The sequence below is a fragment of the Pleuronectes platessa genome, chromosome 10 (assembly GCF_947347685.1).
Source record: "Pleuronectes platessa chromosome 10, fPlePla1.1, whole genome shotgun sequence".
Classification (NCBI taxonomy): Eukaryota; Metazoa; Chordata; class Actinopteri; order Pleuronectiformes; family Pleuronectidae; genus Pleuronectes; species Pleuronectes platessa.
Window position 1 is genome coordinate 21,022,638 of NC_070635.1, and position 25,716 is coordinate 21,048,353.

Consider the following 25,716-nt stretch of genomic DNA (forward strand, 5'->3'; position numbering starts at 1 on the left):
CGTTTATTCAAGATAATATCACACACTCGTTTGAGCACAGAAAATCAATATGCCTCAGCTCGCTTCAAAACCAATGCTGCTCATTAAAAAGAGAGGGAGCGAACATGCTGTTCAGAGTACTGGTCGAAGCCGGGTGAGTTAAGCTGCAGGGATTGTTATCATTGTTAGGCAAATAGATCCACAGAGGGAGAGATGGAAGGGAGAGAAATAATACGATTTACTCCCCGTGCTATTAGCAATCTGTTTCTTCTTGCAGACTGTCGGGCTGAATGCCCACCTCAGCACACAGGGAATTAGCTAACTGTCTTTATGGAGGTGGTTGAATTGTAAAGCAGAAATAAAGCTGTGCTCTCCGACCGTCCTCTAAACGAGTGGCTCTTTGTGGGACTGTGTGGTGTTGCCTCCAGAAGCTGTTTGAGGATCGCAGCATGATACAGTGAAAGTATAGAATAATTTGTGTCTGGTTAAATTGATGATGCAGATATTGAGCCACGTTTAAGAAATCAACCAGATTCTGTTCCACAAGGGCAGTTTGATGCAACATTAAACCTGTTCCAAAACGTAATGTAGCTGCCTCTACTTTTTAAATGTTTAATTTATTGACTGTTTTTTTTTTAAACTTGAATGTCAACAACAAGATTGACTATTATTTGTATTGTCAACAATCCTCTGAAAGCAAGTGGAAAGCATTGACTGTATAGAAAGATAAACGGGACATGAAAATGCTCCCATCTTGATCGCACCCTGGTGGCTGGCTGCAGTATAGCTCCTATATAGTCTGTCTCCTCCATGTTAACGGATGGAACATCTACAAAGTCAAAGAATATGTCAATCATTTTTTTACAAAGATGGTTTCTGTCAATGCAGGTAGTTCTTACCATTCTGATGTTCGTCAAAGTTTCCATGTTTAGTATGTTTTACATATAAAACAACCTCGATATGGCATCTCCACCTCGATGTGGCAGTTCCACACCTGCTTACTACTTCTACTACTACTTAGATGGCAGCACCCTTATCCATGATATTTTGGCATCATTTTTTAACATTGGGAGGAAGAGGAGACGTGTTTTCCATCTTTATATACAGTCATTGCCCGGAAGTATGATATTAATTGAGAACGATATGGCAACTGTTGTTCACTTAATAAATCATTCAACCTATTAGCGCCTTCTAGCAGCAGTTTGTGTAAATGATTGGGATAGTCCCAGAGTTACGGGACATGCACAGACTTTTCACAGTACCATAGCGCATAGATAGATTTCTCAAACTATATAGCGATATAGTTTGAAAAATAAACATAACTCATAAATGTGAAAGGATGTACAGGGTGTGTCTGACATGATCTAATTTGTCATTGGCTGCTTGTTATTCATTAAACCTGTATAACAGGGAGACTCCAACAAAGATCTGTCAACCACCGCGAGTGCCGTGTAACTACAACTTCAGCTTGATACTGCATCGCCCGCTAAGATCGATGATGAAAAATTATCCAAATGAAAATGGATAGTGACAGTGGAAGGGTTTACAATGTCACTGGGAGGAGAGGAATCCAATCTCTCATTTGTTCTCTAAATTTGGCCAAGTATTGATCGCAACACATGTTTCACCTTTAATGCATTTCCTCATGAGGAGGCCAAACTTATCATATAAATGGGTTTGACTTGTACCGTGTGTAGGTGCTGATGAGGGTCACAGGTTTGCGGCAGCACAGAGGATGAGTTTCTCTGCATTGGGCGACCAGGACTCTGCAGTACATCTTTGTAGTGGATTGGAATACGCTGTGCCTTCTGCCATCCAAGAATATGCTCCCTCCTATTGTGGTTTTGCTCATTGACATTTCCAGATGTGAGTAGTTCACAAGGGCTGCGACTGAGGAGAGAGGCTGACATTTTGTGTGTCCGCGAGTGCCTGACAATGGCTGGGAAGCACTGACATTTGTGAAAGTGCACTCCTTGAGATTTTTCTCTTATGAGAAAGAGAGGAAAACTACATATTATGTACTTGTATCTGTTGCAATAATCTGTGCTCACATGATGTCAGATAAAGATGAACCAGAAACTGATGAGTGACAGGCCAAAGATGAAAAACAAAGCACAGGAAGCGGGTAAAAGAAGTAGGTGAGAGCCGAATAGAGCGACGAACAAATACAACTACTTGGTTGACATTTTAATGTGGTTCACTGTGTAAAACGGTCTTCAATCTTTCCCTTAGAAATCAAACACAACTGCCGCAGACAAAACCCTGAAGTGTATAAAGCCCTCTGCTGTGGATCTACAATGAAAAAGGAACAAGCTGTTCTCCACAAACAGACCAGTGGCCATCTCTCTGTTATACAAATTCATAAGTGACTGTACAGGATATGCACAATTCAAATCAATTCAATTTTGTCTGAGGACACAATGCCATGAAACGTTCTCTGGCTGACTTGCCCTTCACAACCTAAACTGGCTCATTACAGGCAACAGTATTATATTGTTATTAAAATAATTGAGGCTCATATATCTGCATCTCTTACTATCGATTGGAAAATACACTTCCGATGAGAAAGAAAAATACATCTTGGCCTGAGAAAAAAATGATTTCTCTTTTCTCCATGCTCTCCTCATGTATTTGTGCCCTACGCCACTGTCTATGTTGCTCATACCTGTGTATTATATGGATATCATATGTTTATATATATATATATATATATACTTTGATGAAACACATTATTGCCTAGCCTTTGTGACAAGCTTCACAATGCCATAGTTGTTGGTTGTGATCCTGCATTTCTATCTTGGCCTCCTGCTATGGGTTATGCTTTGATACAGGTTGTAATAGATCAACTGTTAATGTTGGTCAGTGTCAAATGACAATTATAGGAATACAATGATCACCTGTCTGAAAAGGTAAGGCCAAGCATGTGGAAATCATTAAGCTGAAAGGAACTGCAGTGAGTGTGAAGACTTCTCCTGTGGGTTTCTTAGGATTCCTCCATTCCTAACATAGGTGCTACTGAAATCAGTCCCAACCACTGCAGTAAATATAACAACACAAACATAGGATAATGTTTTAATACTGAGAGGAGGAGACTCATGGACGTCTACACTGTTGAACCCTTCAGAAGCCTTTTGATTGGAGAATATTGGCCTCTGAAAGGTTTTATTCAGACTAGCTTCTTCCTCCTATGTCATAATTTGTCATCAATGTAATCTGGGAGGGCTCATTGTGTGAAAGACAGACATACCTTAAGTCAGTCCAACAGAACTATTGTTGTCCAATCATATATAAAGGGGAAAGTTTTCATTGCTTATTCTGATTGGGGGATTATGGTATCACAGCAGGCACTTTTGGACAATGTCTCCTTGAAGACATTTACGAATGAGAATGAGGTTCGAACCGTCTTTTCTTTCTGAATTGTGGAGATCAGGTCAATTTCTGTGTCAGAGCATACAGCCGTGAGTGGTGCACCTGGTGCAACACAGCTGTTTGGCTGAGAGGACGGCTCAGCGTCTCTCCTCCAGTCTCCAAGTTTCCTTTTGTGTCCTTGTTGAGTCTTGGTTTATCTTGAAAATCACTGCCCTCTTTTTTCCCTCATTGTTGCCGACATTATTCCAGTCACATTCATACACCCGCCATTTCCGTTGCGTGTCTTTTTTTCCTTTATTGGCTCCATCTGGTCTCTTCCTGCACCCTCCCTCTCCAAACCCTGTCCACTGCAGCAGAGTGTCAGCTGTGATAAAGATGGAACATGCACTCGGAGCTCGTCATGCTACGCTTCGTGTTCTGCAGCCCTCGTATTCTGACACTGATCGCCATCAAACTGTCAACAACAGACAGGGGCTGTGAGGGCTGCGGGCTGGTGGGTTGGTGTGTGTATGTGCTCGGGGAAGCCAGCCGATTTTTCCTCATAAATTATTTTCGCTCAGCAGGAATAATGAGCTGAAACAGGATTTACTATTAATTTCCGTCTTTTTTCGGGAGAGGGGAAATTGAGATGGATGATACCTGGAGGTTGGCGGGGGCCTTCCAGAGCGACGGTGGGAAAGACCAGCCTATCGCCTCTCAGGGCACAGAGTTAAGTCAAAGCGTAGGGAGACAGGATTAGATGTGGTTCCTTTTCACTTCATGCACCGAGATTGGGCTGACGTGTGAAAGAAGTTATCTTTGTATTCAAAGGGCAACCAGGGTATTCAGAATGGTTCCTGTGAAAGTCTGGCTCTTGGAATCATTTTCACAAATTCATAGAAAAAATAGGATGCACACGAATTACCATTTTAGTGCCAGGAAAAATAGGTGTGATTTGGAGAGAATTTTAATTTCTAAAATACTTCTGTTTGAGTATTGATTGATGAAACTGACCTAATGCTGGTTCAACTAAGAAATACAGAAGTGTTCAAGTGAGCTAATTGTACAGGTGTCCGTGCATATGTGTGTGTGTGGGTGTGTGTGTGTGTGTGTGTGTGTGTGTTCCCCCCCCCTAAAGCAGTGAACAAATATGTCCCAGGCAGGTTCACAGATTTGCAGTGCATTTCTGTATTTGGTTGTGTTTTACTTTTGTCTACTTGTGTTATATTTATTTGCAGTTCATATTTTTGTCAACTTCATACAATTTTTTTTCCTTTCAACTGTATGAAAGGGAATTGATTGTATTCTATGTTGAAACTACATGGCTTGTACAACAAATTTGCTGGTTACAGTCAATGAAAAAGCCTCGGTTATCAGTTTGTACATTAAACCGGTTGTACTGGTGATATACGGTCAGTAAATATTGCCCTATGTTCCTTGTATCTCTTCGACTAGGGCAGGTTGTGTTGCAGGGATAGTAATAATTTCATGTGTCTGATGTGTTTTATTGATTAGATTACATCATGGGTCACTGTGACTTTCCAAGTTTCAATGGCACTGGAAAGACTGAGTCCTCGGGTAGAGTTCAGGTAGGGAATTTATAAGTGGAGGATTATGACAAACAACAACTCGAAGATTGTGGCAAGAAAATCAAAACGTGAAAAAATTCACCTTTTGTATTTGCATATTAAAAGTCGTTTTTGCCGTACTGTTGATGGGAATGATAGCTAAGCCTGTTAGATTTATTCCAGAGTAAGACGACTCGCTAGCTACACGTTGGACTGCACTGAAATATGCTAAAATAAAGTTAAGAGTTGCCTACAGACATTACATTTTGATTACCAGACCTTTCATCGAGGGCCATCATCCGGTCAAATACTCCCAAGATACAATCAGCTGTACTTTGTGTTTTTTTATTTTGCTGTTCTCACGTCTGGATTAAAGATAGACTGGACAGACGCTCTGTGCATCCATATGCTTCCTAAAATCAATAAATTAAGACTTAAATAAAAGCCATTACTATGCTGGATTTTCCTGCATGTACGGGATTTTTTTCATAGCATGTAATTGAATGTATTTGAGCACTTGGTAATAGAAATATGTTTAACTCTCAGTTGATCCCAGGGATTCATTGTGTGTCTCATGTACAAAAGAATGTCGTACTGTTTTGTATAACATGAAATGCTCCTGGAACAGCACAATAGAGACTAATGTCAATACCCCCCTGGCGAGCTCTGACTGCTGTTCAGGGCTGTGATGATTACACAGACTTCAATGCTGCTATCGGAACCACAACTAATCATTTAAATTCCAAGGTTTTTTAGAGGACATATGACTCTGTCCTTCCAGGATATGCTCTTCGTTGGCAGTTCATTAGGTAAACCAGGCTGAAAGTAATGCAGACTCTGACAGCAGGCCTAAAACATATCTTTCATAATGGTTATAATATTGACTTTTTATTGAGATACCTTTAGAGGGGTATTTAATGGTCTTGTAGAAGGCTACAGTTATGCTGTTGAATGTACAGAGTTTGTTTCTATTCTTGTTACATAATGAGTGTGCATGTGTAGCACTTGAACACATTTGTTTGACAGATGTATCGCACCACATGCTGACAAATTATGTATCAAGCCTGATTAAATTTGAAGGAGACGAAGAGACGTGAGATGAGAAGTGAGAAGTGAGAGCAGGATCTGTTCAGTAAGACAAAGTGCAGGAGATTAGGTGAAGAAGTGCATCATAAGAGCACATTAAGTTAAGGGCTAGTTAGCTATGTTAGGATGTTAGAGGTGTGAAAAGAGGAGGTGTTTTCAAAATTGATGAGTCTTGAAGAGGTTCTCAAAGATAAGAAGGACAGCCCTGCTCTGATTTGCATTGAGCATGTGTGGCTCGTTCCTCAATCGGGGAATCACACACACGTACAGCCAGGACTGTGATAGCCTTGTATGCAGGGAGGAAATGCTGCAGACAAACATTAGTGAGATCTGGGTGGCCACAGGTAGCCAGTGGAGGTGCTTGAAGGGCGTGCCAAATTATGGGACATCTGTGAGGGTTTCCAGGTCCGATTTTACTGCTGTATCCTTGACTGGGAGACGGATACAACAGGGTCAGAGGACAACTTGTCATCAAAAAGAGACAGGCAGGTTTCCCATGAACTTGGTTTGGACTACAGATGGGTGAGAAATTTGATTATGATATGATGAGTGATTATGCTAGATTAAAACCATCTAAACTATATATATATATATATATATATATATATATATATATATATATATATATATATATATATATATATATATATATATATATATATATATATATATATATATATATATATATATATATATAGGATAGCTTTGTATGATAAAATTGTTTGCCACATAAAGTCAAATATCATTGTCATAAAATATCGACTTTGGCTTCTTTGGAGACTGCTGTCACTTAACAGCCCTTTTCTTTTGTCACCTTTAAAAAAAAAATGTAGCTACCCCAAGATCTCACTTGCAAAAATGAGTAGTCTTCTGAAGATTCTGTATCTGCAAAAAAAAAACATAATCCATTGGAGAAATATGAATAATTGTATCAGTGACAGTAAATTAAGGGAATCTGGAAACTTGCAACACATGCATAATTATCAATTTACGTTACACTTCTGCCAATAATCAAGCCAAATTCTGCGAAATTATAGGTGACTAAAGCAGAAAGCTCTTGTGCATCACTGTAAAATCATGTGTTTTATCACAGACATAAGTTGCTTGGTTTCTGTCCTGATTTTTAAACAGTTAAGAATGTTTCCCTCAGCTTGGCCTCATGCCTAACAACACCTCTTAGCCTTTCAGAATCACTGAGATGCTCAGCCTCTAAGTGGCTTATTGCTTAAGTATTCTCTCTGATCAATCCCAGAGGCAACGTTTCCATTGTTTATGTTTCATTTTTCAGATACTCTGCCTGCTGGTGACAACTCAGAGTGCTGTGGTCACTGCGTGTCCACTGGCATTTCATCAGATTGATGAAGTGCCGATTGATTTTCGCTCTTGACTGATCTCTGTCTCTGGGTCAGGCTGCTTCCCTTTTAAGCACCGTTACCTCAGAAAAGTTTATTCACCCACGTACAAACACAAGAGTAACTTCTGAAGTGCTCCTGTATCCTGAACCTCTTTACATATATCATCTGTTCATGTTATTACAGAAAAAAGAGAGATATGAGAGACAACAGGATGCATTCGATGTGAGCTGTAACGGAATTGGTTGTATTATAGTCAGTGGTTTGTTTTTAATCAGGTGTGCTACAGTGTTGTATTGCATTTAGAAATGATAAACTTTTCTGGTTGGACACAGGACTTTCACTCTCAAAGCCAAATCCACATGTGATTACATTCTGACTACAAATCTACTTTGGACAAAGGTCTGACCTACAGCACTGAGGGGGATCTGTTGCAATCTGCACAGTCACCATTAGAGGTCACTAAACTCCACACACAGAACCCTTCAGGTTACATTAAGAAAATGTGGTTTGGGCTTAAAATGTAGAATAATGTCTTGACGTTGCTTTTAAGCATTTCAATGCGACACTTTTCTTTATAGAACCAAATCAAGTGCTTTAAAAACCTCTGCTGTTATGATTATATATATCATGAGAAGAAATTAAACACAGTGACAGTGAACATAGATAGACACAAGATATGTTGAGCGTCAACATGCGACTTGTTGGTAACAAATTCACTCATTCATTCGACCGTCTGCGGCAAACTTCTTACAGTGTCAGAAAATGAACTATCAAATCCGCACAGTGCGACTGTTGCTACAAACAGGCCAATCAGAATACAACAGGAAATACAGTAGAGTGCACCGGCCAGTTGTGCAGTTGTTTATTTTTGCTGCATGTACAAAATGTAGGAGCGGTACACATGCTAACGCCTGTTGTGTGCTTACAATATGGCTTTATGCCATTTTATATTAACTTCTGATATGTCTGGCTCAGTTAGGAGCATAACAATGAAAGGAGGTCCACATGGCAACCCCTTTACTAAACAAGACATTCATTAAGCTCAACTAGACACACGCAAGCTCAAACATAATGAGTCAGCAATCAGCAGTGAAGTGTGGAGTGTTGGATGTGAGGAAAGATGAAGATGCTAACTCAATTAACTATCACAATAACAAACACCGACACAAAGCCAAGCTGGGAGTCGGAAAGGTACCAACAGGTATTCATCGCACAACATGAACGCCTCAAATCTATCAATTTATTTGAATTCTACAGTACGACATAGATTGCAAAGCAGGATTTTATCACAAACATCCTACACAGTGTGGCTTGAACGTGCCGTGAAGTTGCTGTAGCAGATTGAAGGCAACAAACTAAACTGGAGGATATTCTTTCTCTCTGCTTCCAAGCACATCTCGCTTATTCAGCTTGATTTCCATATCTCCCCGTCCATGCAGACAAGAACGTTTTCTCATTAGTCTCGAAGTGTATTCATATTCAAACTCACCTGCTTAGACAGTCACCTTTCTAATTCACTAATTCAACGTTCTTCAGCGATTCATCTCCATATTTACAGGCCAGGTTCCCTCTGGCGGAACCGTAGAGATTCTCAGCAGGGGGAATGCCGCTTCTCGGGTGTGAACGGACCCATTCCAAGCACTCAGCTTTCCAATTATAGTACATCCCGCTTAACTGATGCTTATTAATTCATTCAAACTCATTATGACATGCAAAATAGGGTTCTCCCATGAGATGAATACTAATGAAAGTACAAACTTCTCGACAGTGCTGCTGCTGTCAGAGGTCCCTCTGTTGATATTTGCTTTAAGCTCCAGCACACAGACTAAATAAATTCCCCTTTTAAAAAGAGCATATTTAAAGAGCCCACTTGTGGAATCACTGTAAGTGAGCATTGATCAGAATCAGCTTCTTGTGGTAATGGTTTCTGACAGAAGGAGCCTGCAGTACTTGTGCAGTAGCGTGTATGGATTACATCTGGACTAAAAGAGGGTCCTACACTAGAGTGGGTGTCGTTGGAGTAAATAAAGCTCAGGGTCTGGTCTGTGCCTGACTGACACTGAGCCGGCAGTGCCAGGCCATAGGGCTAACCCAAATAAAACACTTAAATCCTCGACCACTGCTCTCCACTGCTCCGCAAGGGCTTCATTGATTGATTCGTCGGCCAATCAGGGGACATTGATCTCAGAAGCTGCCCCTCCCCCATTCGCCTGCTCTCAGGGCCTCGTCTCTGTCCATTCGTCTGCTGGCTGTCAGAAGTATTCACTGGAGGGCTGTAGCTTTGGAAGGCCTGCACTTTTAAACACACTCCCCCGGCTTTCTGAAGGAAATGCTTTACAGTGGTTCATACCGGACACATTATTGTAATTGAATTCTCCCTGGATCCGGTTTGCTTTTGCTATCATGAGGCTAATGGGTCATTGATATACAGTGTCAGGATATTAAAAGCTCGCTTAGTCCTTTTAGCATATGCAGTTTTCTATATAGACAGCGTTGGAGTGCTTCCAAAGCTCGGATGGACATAAAACCCTCCATGTTGAATCGTCAGTACAAAAGTGATTAACTGAAATACAAAGTAAATGAATAAATAACCTGCACAAAAAATGGAGAGGAGTCTAATAAAACACTTTGAAAGTGAGTGTGAGTGAGTACAGTCAAATTGAGCAGGATTATTTATTATTTTCAATAATATGAATATACCCGATATCCATTGTTGGTACACATCCGTAATTCTACATCATACACGGAAATTAAAAGACACTCCTTATAAACAGAAAGAAGGAACACATCTGACGGAGCGGCAGCACATACTTGAGCTGTGCAGGAGGAGTGCTGAGATGAGCTACTGCTTGTTTGAGAGTTTTCATGGTTGTTAGCTCCCAACAATTGTAAAGCTCCTTGTGCAGTTGAGCACATCTCCCTAAGGATTCAAGTGTTTTAGATACAGAATAAGATGCAACTTCAAACCTGTGATTTTGCCTTGGAGTTGGATGAGTGACAGTGGTGATTGCCCTGTGTGTCCTTGAAAAATATAAACCAATTTAAAAAATAGTGATTTACAACATGTTTTGGAAGCTGCACCCTTTAGATTGCAGTTAAATCACTTCAGTAAAATAAAACTTGCAGCAAATATGAACAGAGACAGCAGCTCCTCACCCATCACAACTATGGTCCAACCATACATTCTAATAAAGTGCACCTTGGGTAAAGTGGAGCTGCATTGAGTGTGATTAGAGCCATAGTTTCATCAGACTTTAAGAGCATGGTTTGAGCTCTTACTTTATTACCCTCAACCCAGTAAACGTCACTTACTTGAACATGGATTTCCTTTAACAGATGCACCGCTCAGAAGAGTGCTAATAAATGACGATCAATAAATCAATCCGAGTGGTGCATCTTCCTGGGCTGACATCTTTGAATGAAAAGAGAACGTCTGTGCAGAAAGTATAGAGAGTAGACAGTGACCTATTGGGTTAATGTTTATCAGAGGCGGAAATTGTGAATCATGCTGATTTCAATCGGTTGAGTTCACCTACGTCCTCAGGAGCTACAACAGAGAGTCAAGGCATCATTGTTAACACGGCCCGATTCTGACTCCCTTCTTTCAGCAGAATGTTTAGTTAATAGTCCAGTCTGGCCTCTAAAAACACTGTATGTAAGGTTAACAGCTCAGTGGCTTATTATTTGCGATGGAATGATCAGATTGATTGTCGTATATATATATAAGCCTTTAATGGGGAAGTCATTAACGATCAGAGTCGAGCTGTCAGTCACTGGTGAGGATCTCCGCAGATAAAAGCTCCTGAGCATCTCAGTGTCAATGATGATCCAGTATAGTCAGTTCTCATTGTTCATGCGCTGACCACCTCTAGTATTCATTCTTTGTGTAATAGCCAAATCAAAGTAACATAGCACCTTCATGTTGGTGTTGTCATATTTGTTGCTTTGGTTTTAAAATCTTTGAAAAGGCTGTGATGATCACGAGAGTCCGAGCGCTGACTTCTGAACTTTTACGAGAGTTTGACGACACTGTGGAAAAAGTGACAGAGTGAACCCTCTGTACAAAACTTTTGGCTGCAACATCCTGTTTCATTTTGACATCGTTAACAGGTCCTGTCTTTGCAGTTCCTAGTTCTTTGTTACTTCACCACTAGACACCACCTGATTAGTTTCCCATCCCTCCTCTTCCTGCTGAGAAACCCTTTTTTATTAATCTGCCCTGCTCCTCAGGTTGTTATGTGTGCAGACGTACCAGTGTTTTTAAGAGATAGAAGACATTTGCTTGTGATTTGGGATTTGTGACTGTTGCCTGCCTCTCGCCTGTTTTTGATCACCACTCTTTTCTGAGTATAAACAATTTTTCTGTGATTGAAATGACTACCACTGTGGAAGCAGTAACAGTTTAATCCTGACCCGTTACTGATCTGCTGTCTCTCCTTCTTCGACAGGTGGGATATTTGAGTCCATTGAAAGCGGCCCATCAGGTGCTGAGGAGCTAGCCTTTAAATTTGCTTTAAACACAATCAACAGGAACAGAACCCTACTGCCAAACACGACGCTCACCTACGACATCCAAAGGATAAACATCTATGACAGCTTCGAGGCCTCCAGGAAAGGTATTTATGGGTTTCTGAATCACAGACTTGCCTCCGGTGTTGGCATGCTCATCCTTGCTCTCTCTCTGTGTGTATATATTCAAAATGTGTGTCTCTATCTGTGCACATACACTGGAGTTGTTTTGCATTGTAAATGTACTCCCCCTCCCCGTTTGAGGATTGCGAGCTGCGGTGGCTCAGATTGTGACAATTACAATCAGGCAATGGGAGGAACGGATGAGCACTTCAAATATAAACAGAGAGAATTGATTGGTTCCAGGTAATGACTCAGCGGCAGTAATTCAAAGACCTGTTTGGCCCCCAGAGACAGCCAATAAAGTGCTATAATCTAGCAGTTTCGTGTGGGCATCCGACTGACATTTCAAGTCTCTTATCAATTACGCGCCATTATATTATGTCCCAGCGATTTAACCAAGTCTCTCGTAGCAAATGAGTTGATTAGTGTACAGGTTCCGAGCTAACGCTAAGCTGTGCGGCTGTTTTGTACGTCCTTATGCGTGCAGTTCCATGACAGCAAGCTAAAATTGATCTGGGTCACATCTTTTAATGTTGTTGTGAAAATGTAATGCAATAGAGATTGTGTAATCAATATCAGTGGATATATCCAATTTGGCCACGAGAGCAGAGCATTAGTGAGCATCATTGATGGTGCCTGATGAGGCCTGGCACTTTCGCTACATGTGTTCATCCTGAAGGTGTCGAGTGGGGTTGAGGTCAGAGCTCTTGGCAAACCAATATTCCTCCACGTCTTCTGAGTGACATCATGGCACTATAACAGGGGATTTCATTACAGCTAATGTCAAAGCAAAGGCAGCTACTTACAAGTCATCAAACACACTAAATGCCTTTGTGTATCAACAGTGTGATATACTTTTGTCAAAGAGGATTCTTTCATAGATGGTTTCACTCTGCACGTCAGATTTGTTGACAATAGTAAAAAAATGAAGAATTTCAAGTGTCCAATTTAAATTCAGATGAAGTGAAAAAAAATATATTCTACTATATACGGTATGTGTGTAGTGCATAAATAACCAGTAACTAATGTTTCCCTCTCTAGCCTGTGACCAGCTTTCTTTGGGGGTGGCAGCCATCTTCGGTCCCTCACACAGTTCCTCTGCCAACGCAGTCCAGTCCATTTGCAATGCCCTGGGGGTGCCCCACATCCAGACCAAGTGGAAGCACCAGGTGTCGGACAATAGAGATATCTTCTACGTCAGCCTCTTCCCAGATTTCTCCTCTCTCAGTCGGGCCATCCTAGACCTGGTCCACTTCTTTAAGTGGAAGACGGTCACGGTGGTTTATGACGATAGCACTGGTAAGTCCACAACTACTTTTAGTGATAGTTCTCTCTTTGTTCCGGTCCAGCCGTCCTCTCTTAATGTCACCAGGAAGTTATTGGTTTTTAGTCCTCATCGCTGTTTCAAACTGTATAAATCAGGATATCTTTCTAAAATATTTTAACCGTCATTTTCTGCAGTATTCTGCTGATTTGAATTTATTAAGGTCAAAATTTGGATGCTTTATTTTGATTTACTTAATATAGTAATATAGAAAGGACAACCAAATTAGACTATAAAACAACTCTTGCCTTTTTCAAGCCAATTGCTTGCACGTCAATATTAATCAATATTGTTTTGCTGTCTACTCTATAACTGCCCTGGCAGCATAACTTTCAGTCACAACAGACAGTTCCGGAAACCCACTCTTAGCAACTATTTGTTAGCAGGTAAATATCAAGTTGATGAAAAACAACGATGAGCTAAAGGAGAATGTATACAAGTGTAACATTTACCAGAAACTACCAAGTGTCGGAATTTCATGGTAAAAGACATCAGTTAGAAGTTAGTAAAATGTTTAAGCTTGTATAGTGTATATTTATAATTTTTTATAGTGATTTCAAAGGGTTGGAGGTATGGCCACGTTAGGGACAATTTAAGGGGTGGAGCAGCCCATACATGGTGAACAGGGTACAGGTAAGGTGTTCAAGCTGTTGTTCCTACATGGCCTTGGAGATCCCAGGAGAAACCCTGGCAGGGAGAGAACGCAGTTCTAAATCACCCTGGCATTGTTTGTAATTAAAGCCTGTGTGTAAAAATGCACCCTCAAGTAACATAGCAACGCTGTCAGTTAGCATGCCTTTGACAGCTTGGTAAAAAGCTCGGAGTGATAATGTAACTTGATGATAACTAGGTAAAATGTTTCCTTAGTTTGTTCTAAAATAGCCTACTTATAAGGATGAAGGCCTAACTGAAGTACCAGAGGTCTGACCTTCATTTTTCATGGAGCAAAAAAATCTGGAAGAAAAGATCAATGTTTTGCACATTTCAGTTTTATACCTGACCCATACTAATATATAGTGGAAGACTGAGTTTTCCTGCCCATTTAAAGCTGAATATTGTTGCCATCTAAAAATGTTCCATACTTCATTAAAGTGAGACAGTTTGTGGCAGCAGTAGACATGGTTTTCTTGTTAGCCAGGGAAAGAGTCCTTGTTTAAACCTTGCTATTATTACAGTCCAGGTCAACAGGCGACAAATAAACCAGCAGGCTGGGTACATGCACCATATGCCAGGGGTCAGGGTGTGTGCCAGCCTGCAGACACGCTGTCAGGCTTCCCTGAGCTCCATCCAACACACACACTGGGACCAATGTGGCCTTGCTCACCGAGCTGCTGTGTGTGTTCACTGTGTTTAACATTCAGGCCAGATAATCAGTCGTGTTTACATTTGCTGGATTACAAACAAGCATTTGACCAAATTATGAAGAAAATCGACCAATAGCAATCTACAATGGAGCAGTTCATGACCTCCTTCTTAAGGCTGAGCACCATCAGCAGGGACTGGAGGCAACCTCTGCATGGACTAAGTAAACGTCAAATCTGTAATTTGACGCCATATTTTTATTAGGCAATAGATTTGTATTCTGGTATCGGTTTCCTTAAATTGTAATTTTCTTTGTTAGTGTAAGAGACAGTCTTTTCCCACGGAGGATTTACAAAGAAGGAATCCACAGGAAACAGTACTGCATGTGATGCAGCTGACCAGGAGCCCATTTAACCTAATTTAGCAACTTCAGTTAAACTGTGTGGAATGACGGTGGCAGTCTTCATCACTTAAACACTACAGTGTGATGGATCTTTTCAGCAAACAGTTTGTTTGCTCTGTAAATGCAAAAAATTGACCACTTCTTCTACACTACATCTGTTGTAGCTAAGTGTTTTTGTTGAATTTGACCTAATCTGTTACATTCAGACTGCACATCTGCACACATGTAGGGGAGAGCGGGGTAATGTGGGACATCGGGTGATGTGAAACACCCCCTGTATCTAGGCAACGTAACACATTTGTGGTCATGTGACTATTAGGTTTTCAAGCCCCTCCCCTTCCCCCTCTCAATGAAGGATAAGTTGGTGATGGTGCTGTGGAAAGTATGTTTTTTCACAAAAATGTGTTATTGCATGTAAAAGTACATTTTCTTGCTTTGAACTTAATCAACTGTTGTATCAAAACAAATTGATTCAGGTAGAAAAAATTATATCATACATGTTGATGAACTTCCAACATATAAAACCATGTGATTGATGCTAGCTGAAGATTAGCCGGAATTGATAAGAGATGTTTTTCTAAAATTGTGGCTTCGGGGTGAAGTGGGACAAATGCTTTAGCCCGTAGCCGGGGTAAAGTGAGACAGTCCACTTTTTTAAAACAATCGTATTTTCACTGCCCTTTGTCCTTAAGACATTCTGATCATTTCCATTGCTAGAAAACATCCTGAATTAATGGGAAATATGTACATTTTACTGATACATCAGTTTAGCTCACCTAGAGGGGAGCAAATGTAAAAAATGTCCCACATTACCCCGCTCTCCCCTAACCTAATCTGTGTGCTCTGGTTGAATGGAAAATCGACTGCATTTTTTTTTACACTTTTCTATTCTGATAGACCACTCAAGCCTCTAACCTCAACCACTAACCCTAACCCTAACCATGCAAAGTGAAGACACCTGTGTGGCTGGGCCGCAGGTTCATGTAAGACATTTTGCAGTGGGGAAAGCACACGTGTAAATAATAATGATGATGATGATGAGTATTGACTGATTTTCGTGTCCTAGCATAAAACATATTGGCCCAGTCTTTTTTTCTTTAGTTTTTTTGTATTCAGTCTTTTTTTGGTCTCTGTGCTTAACCTGCACTCAAATGTAATTTACAATCAGCAGTAATTCACAAGGAAAGCTATGATCTTGCGTATATGGTGAAGGGCAACAGGCAGCGTCGCTGTGTCTCATGGTCAATTTGTCTCTTAGAGTCAGACAGAGAGTCTGGGCCATGCATATAAATACACCCTGTGCACGACAGCCTTTAGAATTGTGTTTCATTAAATATTTAATTTGAATTGCTCATCTTTCTTTTCTTCGATAAATTGAGCATGAATTAAGTTCTTCTGCTTTAGAAATCGGAGTCTCCTCAACCCCATTCCAGCACTAGATATTTCCATCACATTCGTCACACTGGTACACTCGGGTGTGATAAATCCCACCTGTTACCTTCCACAAGTCCTGATCTTAGGCTGTGTTCACAAACTTCCTACAATCGGACCCAGGACACTTATTAATGCCAAGTGTGAACAGGATCTTGGTTTCTTCAGGGATAGCCTCAGCCCAGACAACATGGTCTTTTCAAACTGGTCATTTATATCCCCTGACATTTCACTTTTATTACATTTCACAGAGCTTCCTCTTGCGGCATTGAAGGCTCGTTTTGTTGCGTTTTTATTTTGTGGTAATGATACTTTTACAAATACTTCCTCCTCCACATCACATCTACATCCACGATACACATGCCTAACCTTACTGAAATGGCAAAGAACAAGCTCCACTGTGTCTTAATGTGGAGAGGTGTTGTCAAAGGCCTCTGAGACCCAGACTCATTGAACATCTTGGCAGCAGTGCAGAGATATCTCCCCTCTAAAGTTCCTCCAACAGTCAGAGAGCCAACGTTTGGGGGTGGGAGCTCGTGGCTGTCTGTGCTTCTGGTCGACTTCTCCTCCTCACACCATGTATGGCTGACTCACAGGCCGGCAAGCTCCCGATTCCAGCATTGGCTGAAACATCGAACATGACAAGAATGCAGGCAAAAGGCTGGCTGGAGTGTCGCAGAGCCGGGAGATGCAGGGATGAGAGGAGTGGTGACGTTTGCTCTTATCCTGGCGCTACGGTTTGATTTATTGTATTTGTATATTGTTCCTCATGACATTCCCCTTCCTGCCTTATCGATGGAATTGTGCCAGAAACCTGCTAACCAAACTAAAAAGCTTTAAATGTGTAAGTATGCACATTTGTAAATGAATGAGAGAACCCACTGTAAAACCAGTTCTTTTTTTTCCAGATATAGTAAATTGACTGGTGGTATTTGAGTGAGCCACTTTCTGTAGAAGAGTATGTGTGCACGCCTGCAGTGCATGTGTGTGTATGTGCTGGTCTTTTCATTGTATGTCGTTAAGGCAGCTTTAGCGAGGGATCAACTGTCACTGATCCCCTCACCTCTGTTAATTAAGCTGTGATGTGGACATAGCTGCTTCACTATAGGGTTAATAGTGGCTGGATTTTCTGTCTCGCGACAGGAAATGAGTCCGGCTCGACCTACAAACAGCCTCTAATTTTCATTGTGGCCATTTGCACTGCTGACCTGATGGCGAGGATGGATAGTGTTGATGGTGGAGACAGAAATCTGATGTAAATTAAGTCCTAGAAGAGGTGCAGGCAGGATTCCATTTCATTAGAATGTTCTTGTTTCTGGACAAAAAGCACTCTGCCTGTCGTCCTGGGCAAAGTCTCTGCCGCAGAATATTTATATTACCGTATAAATATCATGGGTTGTTCTTCCTTTGACCCCCCCGCCCCCCCGTCCTAAACCCTGTCTGTTTTTCAGGAATGGAAAACAAAGGGGAAACAACCTCTCTCTTTATGCTGTTTCTCCACCAAGCGGGGAGCAAACAAGCAAATCAATAACCATAATGGCACTCTTCTAACAGCTCAACTTCATAATGGCAAAACTGAGATGGCAGCAGCATGTGTTATAGCTCTCCCAGCCAGCCATAACATCCACACAACTACCTGGAACACTAGTGCTGCTACCACGACTACCGCTGCTGCTACAAAGTTTGATTAGGCCATAAGGGAGAACAAGCCTCCACACAATAAAACACCCGCTCGGGAAGAACTGCTTCTCTCGGCTGTTCACAGTATGGAGCCTAAACATTTCTCCACTTGTGTGTGACCAAATATAATAGTCTCCCATCGTGGCAGCCATGGCTGTTGCTTTTGTGTTTCAGATTAGGTTATTCCTCAGTTTCTAGACAGTTCATCATTACACCCAATTAAAGTACGGCTAAAACGAATAAGCATTTAATCGATCAAGAATTTATCAGAAACCTTTTTAATAATCTTTTTTTTTTTCAAGAAATTATACTAGTTTAAGCTTCACAAAAACGACTTATCCGCTTTGCCATGGCAGTCTGACTGGACATGTCAGTGTGGACTCCAAAGAGTAGCCTCACTTTTTCTGAGAATGTGAGGTTTAAGCAGCCTTGAAGGATTTCAAGAAAGAATATGAATACATTTATATTTACTTAGTCACAATATACTTAAATATGATTGCTTTTATGTCAACAAAATGTGTAAAACCAAGTGGCCAAATGATCATTTCATTTTGAAATGTTCTATTTCTCACTGGTATTTAACCTCCTTATAATTCAAAGAATGTTCAATGGTACGAATTATGTAATCTGTAATAACAAGGAAAATAGAAGTTTGGCTAAATAAATGGAGTCGATAAGCAGCTGTTGAAGCAGCTGAATAAATGAACAATAAAGGGAGGTTTGCCACTGTTGAACGTCCTGTCGAAACAGAGTGACACACACAAATGGGAAGTCATTTGTTGTTTGAGAATTTAAAAAGGTTATTATGAATTTGATTCCCTCCATTGCAAATGAGGGTCTAAAAACAAACCATTGAAAAAGAACAAGCATAATCATACCTTTTTTTATGGCATATATATATACCCTCAATGACTTCTGTTGTCACCCTGTATGATGTTTTGTCTTTCTCCTTAAAAGACAAGTCATGAAGTAAAATTTCACTGTGATACTGGATGAAAGTGAACTTCTGTTCTAAGAAACCTCCTTGTAGTGGGGCAATCGCAACACACTCTCTGCAGGGAGAGGTGAACATATTTAGTGAATGTTAAGTTGAGATGGAACGATGACCTAGAGGAGCATAAATGTGTTTTAGGATATCTAAGTAATCTGCCAATGATGTTTGGGTATTTCTTTGGTGTGGAGGCTTTGGCCCGTTGGCTGCGCTAAAGGAAAGGTCAACAAAAGCTGGTGGAAATATTCAATATATACTACTTGCTCGCAAATCATACAGACATCGGACTGAATATCAACCTCGACAAACCTTCTGTTTAAACTCTGGATCTATGGCAGCAAACTCCTGGAAACATCCCTGAGGTGGCAGAGGAACGAAAACAGGGTGTTACCGCTAGCAAATCCTATCTCCATTCACTGCGACTCAGCTCAGAGTCATTTTAAATTTTCCAAACTACTTTATTCTCACTCGATTTCTAAGCCTAAGAAACTATATTTGAAGTTCTGACATCATAATGCACTGGGAATGCAGTTTCCTTTTTGCCATATGCTTTCTTCAAAACTTCCACAGTCCATAATCCATCACCTGCTTTAATTCTTATTGTGGTGGGGACTGTGGCACTTGATGAAAGGTCAGCCTGACAGCATGTCCACTACAAGTAATATGGATGACTGCATGGTGTAATGCCAAAGTGGTCATTTGAGAGATGCATGAAAATGATTAAGAGCCATGTCTGACAAGCTAAGCTGGTATTTAGAGGGTGGGCTTGTCTGCTCTTTGTTAAATCCTGGTGGGATATTAATGGGAATTAGAAGCTTAGAGGCGTCAAACTAAGAGAAATAGTGGCAAAGATGAGGCACTGTTGCTCGTAAAATTAGTAGCAGTAGAAAAAGTATAATTGACGGCAATGCCAGTAGTTGTATAGCACTATTGTTGGAACAGCAGTTGTCGTATTAGCCGTTGGCTGATTCTGGTAAGTATAGTCAGAGTAGTACAAGCAGTAGAGTCATATTGTATTCTGCAGAAGCCAAGGCAAAAATACTGTATGCCCTCATGACAAGATTCACAACTCACTCCTAATTAATATAGAGAGTAATTACACTTATGTTGTTCACATTAGTTCAACAGATTTATGTTGATGAACACAGACAAATGGCCACTAGTTTTGTCTGTTTTTTGAATATCTCCTCTAGCTTGCCCTTGTTTTAGAATGCATTACCAAAGCACCGTGACTTTTCACAATATCACTTTACAGTGGAGTACAGTGTCTTTGTTTCTAAACCTGTCAAAGTCTACGAATTTCTAACAGAAAAACGTTGGATCTTAATCAACCCTAAAGACTAAAGGCCAGGATTGGAATGCATCTTTTTCCCCAGCTGTGCTAATAGAGAAACTGTTTAAGTCCCTATCTGGGAAATGGATCATTGGTCTGTAAGGTTATGTTTCAGTTTTAGACTTTCAGTGACAGTAGCTTAACACAACGTATAACAGCAACGAAGTACATCAACCGAGTATCAGTAGTAACTATTACGTGAATTGGTGTACTTATGGAATTCATGTTATAATAACTTTTTTATCACACTCGCATCAGATTAAATAATAGCAACATATCCCTTCCAGTTGTGACTCCCGCTTAAAATCACTGTTGCATTCAAAAATGCAATTATACCTTCAGTAAACATCCATTAGTGAGTTTTTATTCATTTCGAAGTGAAACGGAAAATAATGTGTGGTGGTGCGAACAGAACTGTGGGTAGATTAGTGTGAGTGTAATTATAGTGAATAGGGTGATATGTTTTTTTTTTTTTTACACCTAAATCTCAGTTCCATACTTACAATGATGATCAAAGAGCAAGTAAGGGCAACAATGGCTGGGATAATGGGAGAGTGCTCCCCTGATGTTTGTGTAACCCTGGACTGTGTTGGGTTTTCGGTGTGAAACTTCCACAGTGCATTCCCCTTAAGGGGCCGATTAGTGTCAGTCCGTGAGGGGGACATTACATTTGTTACACAACCTTTCACGGGGTCCATCTCTAACATAAAGAAAACAGAGTTCTTTGATATTGGAGCCTTTAGGACATGTTATGTAGACCTAAAGCTGGAAGCACATTGCTGATGCATCAAGTGGCACCCTAAACAGATATAGGAAGGGTTGAGTTGAAGGGGGCTATCAGGACCAGGAAAAATAAATTGCCATGGGTAAGTTGCCTATTGTCATTTACCTTTATTTACCAAGAAAGATAGTATTGTAAACTCCAATTTATTGTTTCACTAACAACCATGTTTCGGTAAACTTGTACCTCACTCAAATGCCTCCTAATGGCCAGCTGTGCCAGATGTTAGATAATTGTAAATGTAAATAACTTTAAAAAGTGATTAAAATAAAATAATGTTTCATGTAGCTGGCTTTAAAATCGTAATGTAATCAAATCCAAAAAAGGGAATAACCTTCTGTTTGGCAAAGACAGGAAGGACTTGAGGGAGGCATACTTCCGGTCCAGCTGGCTCGTTGCCCCAGACCCACTGAGAAGAAGCTGTTTTCTGTACCACTTAACATTTCTGAGTCGGATTGATTCCACCCTGCTTTGCAATCTGCCCCTGTAAATGTGAAACAAATAAATGAACAAACTAATGTTTACAGACCTAGTATTTCTCAAATTTTCTATGAATATACCTTCTGGGATAATCCACAACCGTCCTCATATACAGCTTCGGCTTAGCAGAGAGCATCAGGAGACATGTGGACTGGAACCATCATGCCAAGCCCAACTGAGGATGTGTGGAGGGGAATATAAGAAATGTTCTTTGAAAAGCAGATCTTTGCTTATTGGATTGATGTAATTGATGGGAAAAAACATCCATCTGTGCCATCACTACATTGTAAATCTATACTGCTGTCAGTTAGGTATTGCAAATAAAGTAGGATAATTGTATTATGTTTGATAAAGACGAGCTTCACTCTTGGTTTCTCAGCTGAAAGCAGATAAAATCACGTGTATGGTCAGACAGGGTGTTTTATGGATTCTTGCACCTTGAAGGGAAAAATACAAAAGTAGTTTAAAAATATTCCTGATTAATTTAGCAATCTAACAATTGAGCAGGCAACACTGATTGACCTATATAACACGTAATAACATATTCCTTTGAATGCACTCTCTTATCCTCTCACACGTCTTCCCCCCCACGATCCTTTTGTTTGTTATTTTAAAGAGCAGTATTGATTGGAGTATATTCACTGCCAGCATGAAGTCTCTAGCTCACATCCTGTACCTGCATCTAGGCTGATTTCCACTGCCAGACAGTGAGCATTTGAAAAACAAGGCTATAAATACTAAATACTATTTATCCTGATATAGAAACTTTGCCATCACACCATAGCATCTGCCGATAGTTGTCTACATTGCAGCAACAGAGTCGTTAGAATAACGAATAATTTTTGCAATAAAATTCAGCATTGTATGCAACAGCAGGCTATATGTGCATGAAGTGACTTGTTGCTCGATCAGTGACATGTCATTCACCATCTAGGTTTGCTTTCTGCTTGGTGACACATGCACAGCAATTACAAAATGAATCAGGAGATGTGATTGTTGGATTTCTTATCAGTAGGGGAGGACGGTAAAAGAGAAGTTGTAACACGTTCTTTTATTTAAGAAAGGGTAAATAATACTATTACCTACATTTTAGCAGTACTTCATTAAACACTATGGGGAGAGGAATCGTACTGTAACACTTTAGTAGCTTCAACAGCAATTAAACAAGGAGAAACATTACATTTATGGAAAATTAGGAATAACAGCTCAAAGCTTACCACTAGTTGAGGTTAATGGAAGCATTGTCTATTTGAATATTTACCATATTTATAGCATAATAAGACAAAAGAATAAGCCTTGTCCCTTGTTAAAGATTGTATATGTATTCTACCAACGTGTCCCAGTCCTCTTAGTGGGCTTCAGATTGAGTCGAGAGACCACTCCTTAAATCTATTTCAATTCCAGGTGTGTGTGTTTGTGTGCATGCATGCGTGCGTGCATGCATCCACACCAGCAGTCCCAGTCCCATCATACGCTCCACTACCACTCAACAGCCTGTTTAGAGAAGGGTTCAGTGACTCTTCTCTATTCAGCAAGATAATCCCACTGTTGCAGGGCTGGAATGCTAATAGCAGCCGTGATGCTTCCTGTACTCATACCATTGTCTCATGTTTTTGTTAGTTTGACTGTGTGGTCATTTGGATAGTATTGTCCAGTCCGACTATTTTTCAGTTGCTTCCCATTAGAAAACCTACTTAGTCACTAACAAAACCAATTACAGTTGTGTCAGTAGAAACACCCAAAGGCCATTACGCAATTTAGAATTGAAAAGCAACCTCCATCAGTGACCAAACTCTTCTACAAATGTTTCTGGTTCCTGGCATCAACATGAATAATAACATCACATCCAAACAGATGGACTGAAGTGAGCTAATCAACAGTTAGAGAAGAGGTGGGGACGTCAACAGAATATTAGGACAGACTGAAAATGAGAACTGGAGATGGGAGAATGCAATGTCCAGTTGCAAACCATTAACTAGAACTGTAATCTGACATTAATGTTTCTCTACTCTGAAGATGACCCATGAAGCCGTTAACTGTCTGAGGAGAACATGTAGGAACCAACAGTGCTGAGTTAGCTATTTGCAAAAAGAGCAGATGTCTTTGTATTTTATTAATTAATGTATTTAATGCATTCATCTCCAGGTGAACAGTGCATACTATGACATTACATTACATTTTGATTTAGCTGACACTTTTATCCAAAGTGACTTACAATAAGTGCACACAACCATGAGGGTACAAACCCAGAACAACACGAATCAAGAAAGTACAATTTTATTTGTCATCCACCTAACATAGTACAAGGTCACTGAGAAGGAGCTCCTGCTGCTTTTAGTTGGCTGGTGCGAGTCATAATACATTAAAAGAATAAACTATATTACACTTATAAATATGTGGATTTGATGCAAGTATTTCAGTTTCCATAAATCTTGCGCTGAAAAATTACAATTCCAAAGTAAATTGAACAATTCTAAAATAAGTTGAAAGAAAGGGATGGATGATATGTGCTTGGATTCCTTTTATCAGATATACTGTATTAAATGCTTGAACATGGAAAAGAACCTTCTAACCACTGTAGATGCATGTGTTCAGTTTCTGGTTGAATTAATTAATGTGTGAGAATGGATGTATGAAGAGGAGAATGGGTCCACTGAGACGGCCTAGTTGTTTTGTGCTCCACCCATATTAATACACGTTTGATTTGTTACTACTTAAGATATTTGCTCTCATTTCCAGACTAATTACTTTGAACTCATTTTGTGGCAGAAGAACAACTTTTTATATCTCCTGCACCGCGAGTAAATATGTGAAAGTCAGAGTTAACTGCAGAAAAACTCTTTTGTGTTTGAGAATGGGCTCTTTACCAGCACAAGTGATTTAAAGCCCGAAGAACTCCGATGTAGCTCATAACAAAGACAATTATTCCTGTGGTGACTGGCCCACATTTAAACCCGCAGGTCTATTCATAGTGAGGGAACAGCAGCCTGCATGTTTGGCCTCCACACTCTTGAACGGCTCTTAGACTGTGGGCCTGCTTTAATATTTCTCCATGTTCCATGCATTTAATTGAACATAAATAAGCCATCTGATGTGGCGAGGATCCCATTAACCTTGACCCCAGGAGTCTACAGCTCAATGACTCCTCAACCATTGCTCCCATCATGCAATGCATGTGCATTGGCCATCTGGGGGAATCACTTAAACGTCCATGCGGCAGATAGTGATTGAGAAGCCCAGTAAAAGTTCCTTTTACCGGGCTTCTCCTCTTTTCCCTTGTCACCAGCGATACACTCAAGAGGGAGCTGGAAGCTTGAGGGGCTGTTCCCACGCAGGGATATTTATCACAGGCAGGCTGTGAACTGTTTTACACTCAGGAGACTCCCAGACAGCAGCGTAATAAACGCTTAGAGGGAATAAAATATTCATGCAGAGTTAAATATGGATCCTGGAACAGTCGCTGCACATTAAGCACTGTCAATACTGATCAGCACTGACACTCGTGCGGAATAGAAGGAGAGATGTTTCAAGAGTGAGAGGAAGAGGTGGAGAGGTGCTCGGACAGGTAGGAGTGAGTAGCACTCGGATCTGCTGCTTTCATCGATGTTGACTAACTAACCGTAAAACAGAGATTGCTGCTCCGGCATCGGAGGCAGATTTTCTCCTCAGACAGCTCATGCATCATCAACCATTCATGGGAATTTGGACTCATGTCAGACAGACCGGCTCTCTTGTTTACAAGCAAATTATGTCAGGTAAAATTCAGTTCGTCTCTCTAGGTCCCAAAAAGTGTGAACTCCGTTGGAAAAAGCTCTTCCTGGGCATGACAAGAATTTGTCAGACATGGTGGCCACACCAGTGATATCATGGGACTGACTAACTGGATCAGCATGGGTCCATCTGTCCAAGTGTCCGTCCATCTGTTATGTTCTGCAAATAAGATGCCACCGACTGGAAAGACTTGTGAAAGACTTTCTGAAGAAAATATGCCAGTTTTTTCTTCAAAACTCTTAAAATAACATG

The 25,716-nt window shown here is 40.5% G+C and overlaps 1 protein-coding gene across 2 annotated transcripts in view; it reads left to right on the plus strand.

The window, feature by feature from the left end:
- Window positions 1-25,716, plus strand: part of grik2 (glutamate receptor, ionotropic, kainate 2) — a 217,797-nt gene that overhangs the window by 60,167 nt on the left and 131,914 nt on the right. For both annotated transcript variants that reach the window (XM_053433343.1, XM_053433342.1), the window contains exons 2-3: window positions 11,785-11,952; window positions 13,010-13,267. In XM_053433343.1, coding sequence (XP_053289318.1) covers window positions 11,785-11,952; window positions 13,010-13,267 — 426 coding nt within the window. The remainder of the gene's footprint in view (window positions 1-11,784; window positions 11,953-13,009; window positions 13,268-25,716) is intronic.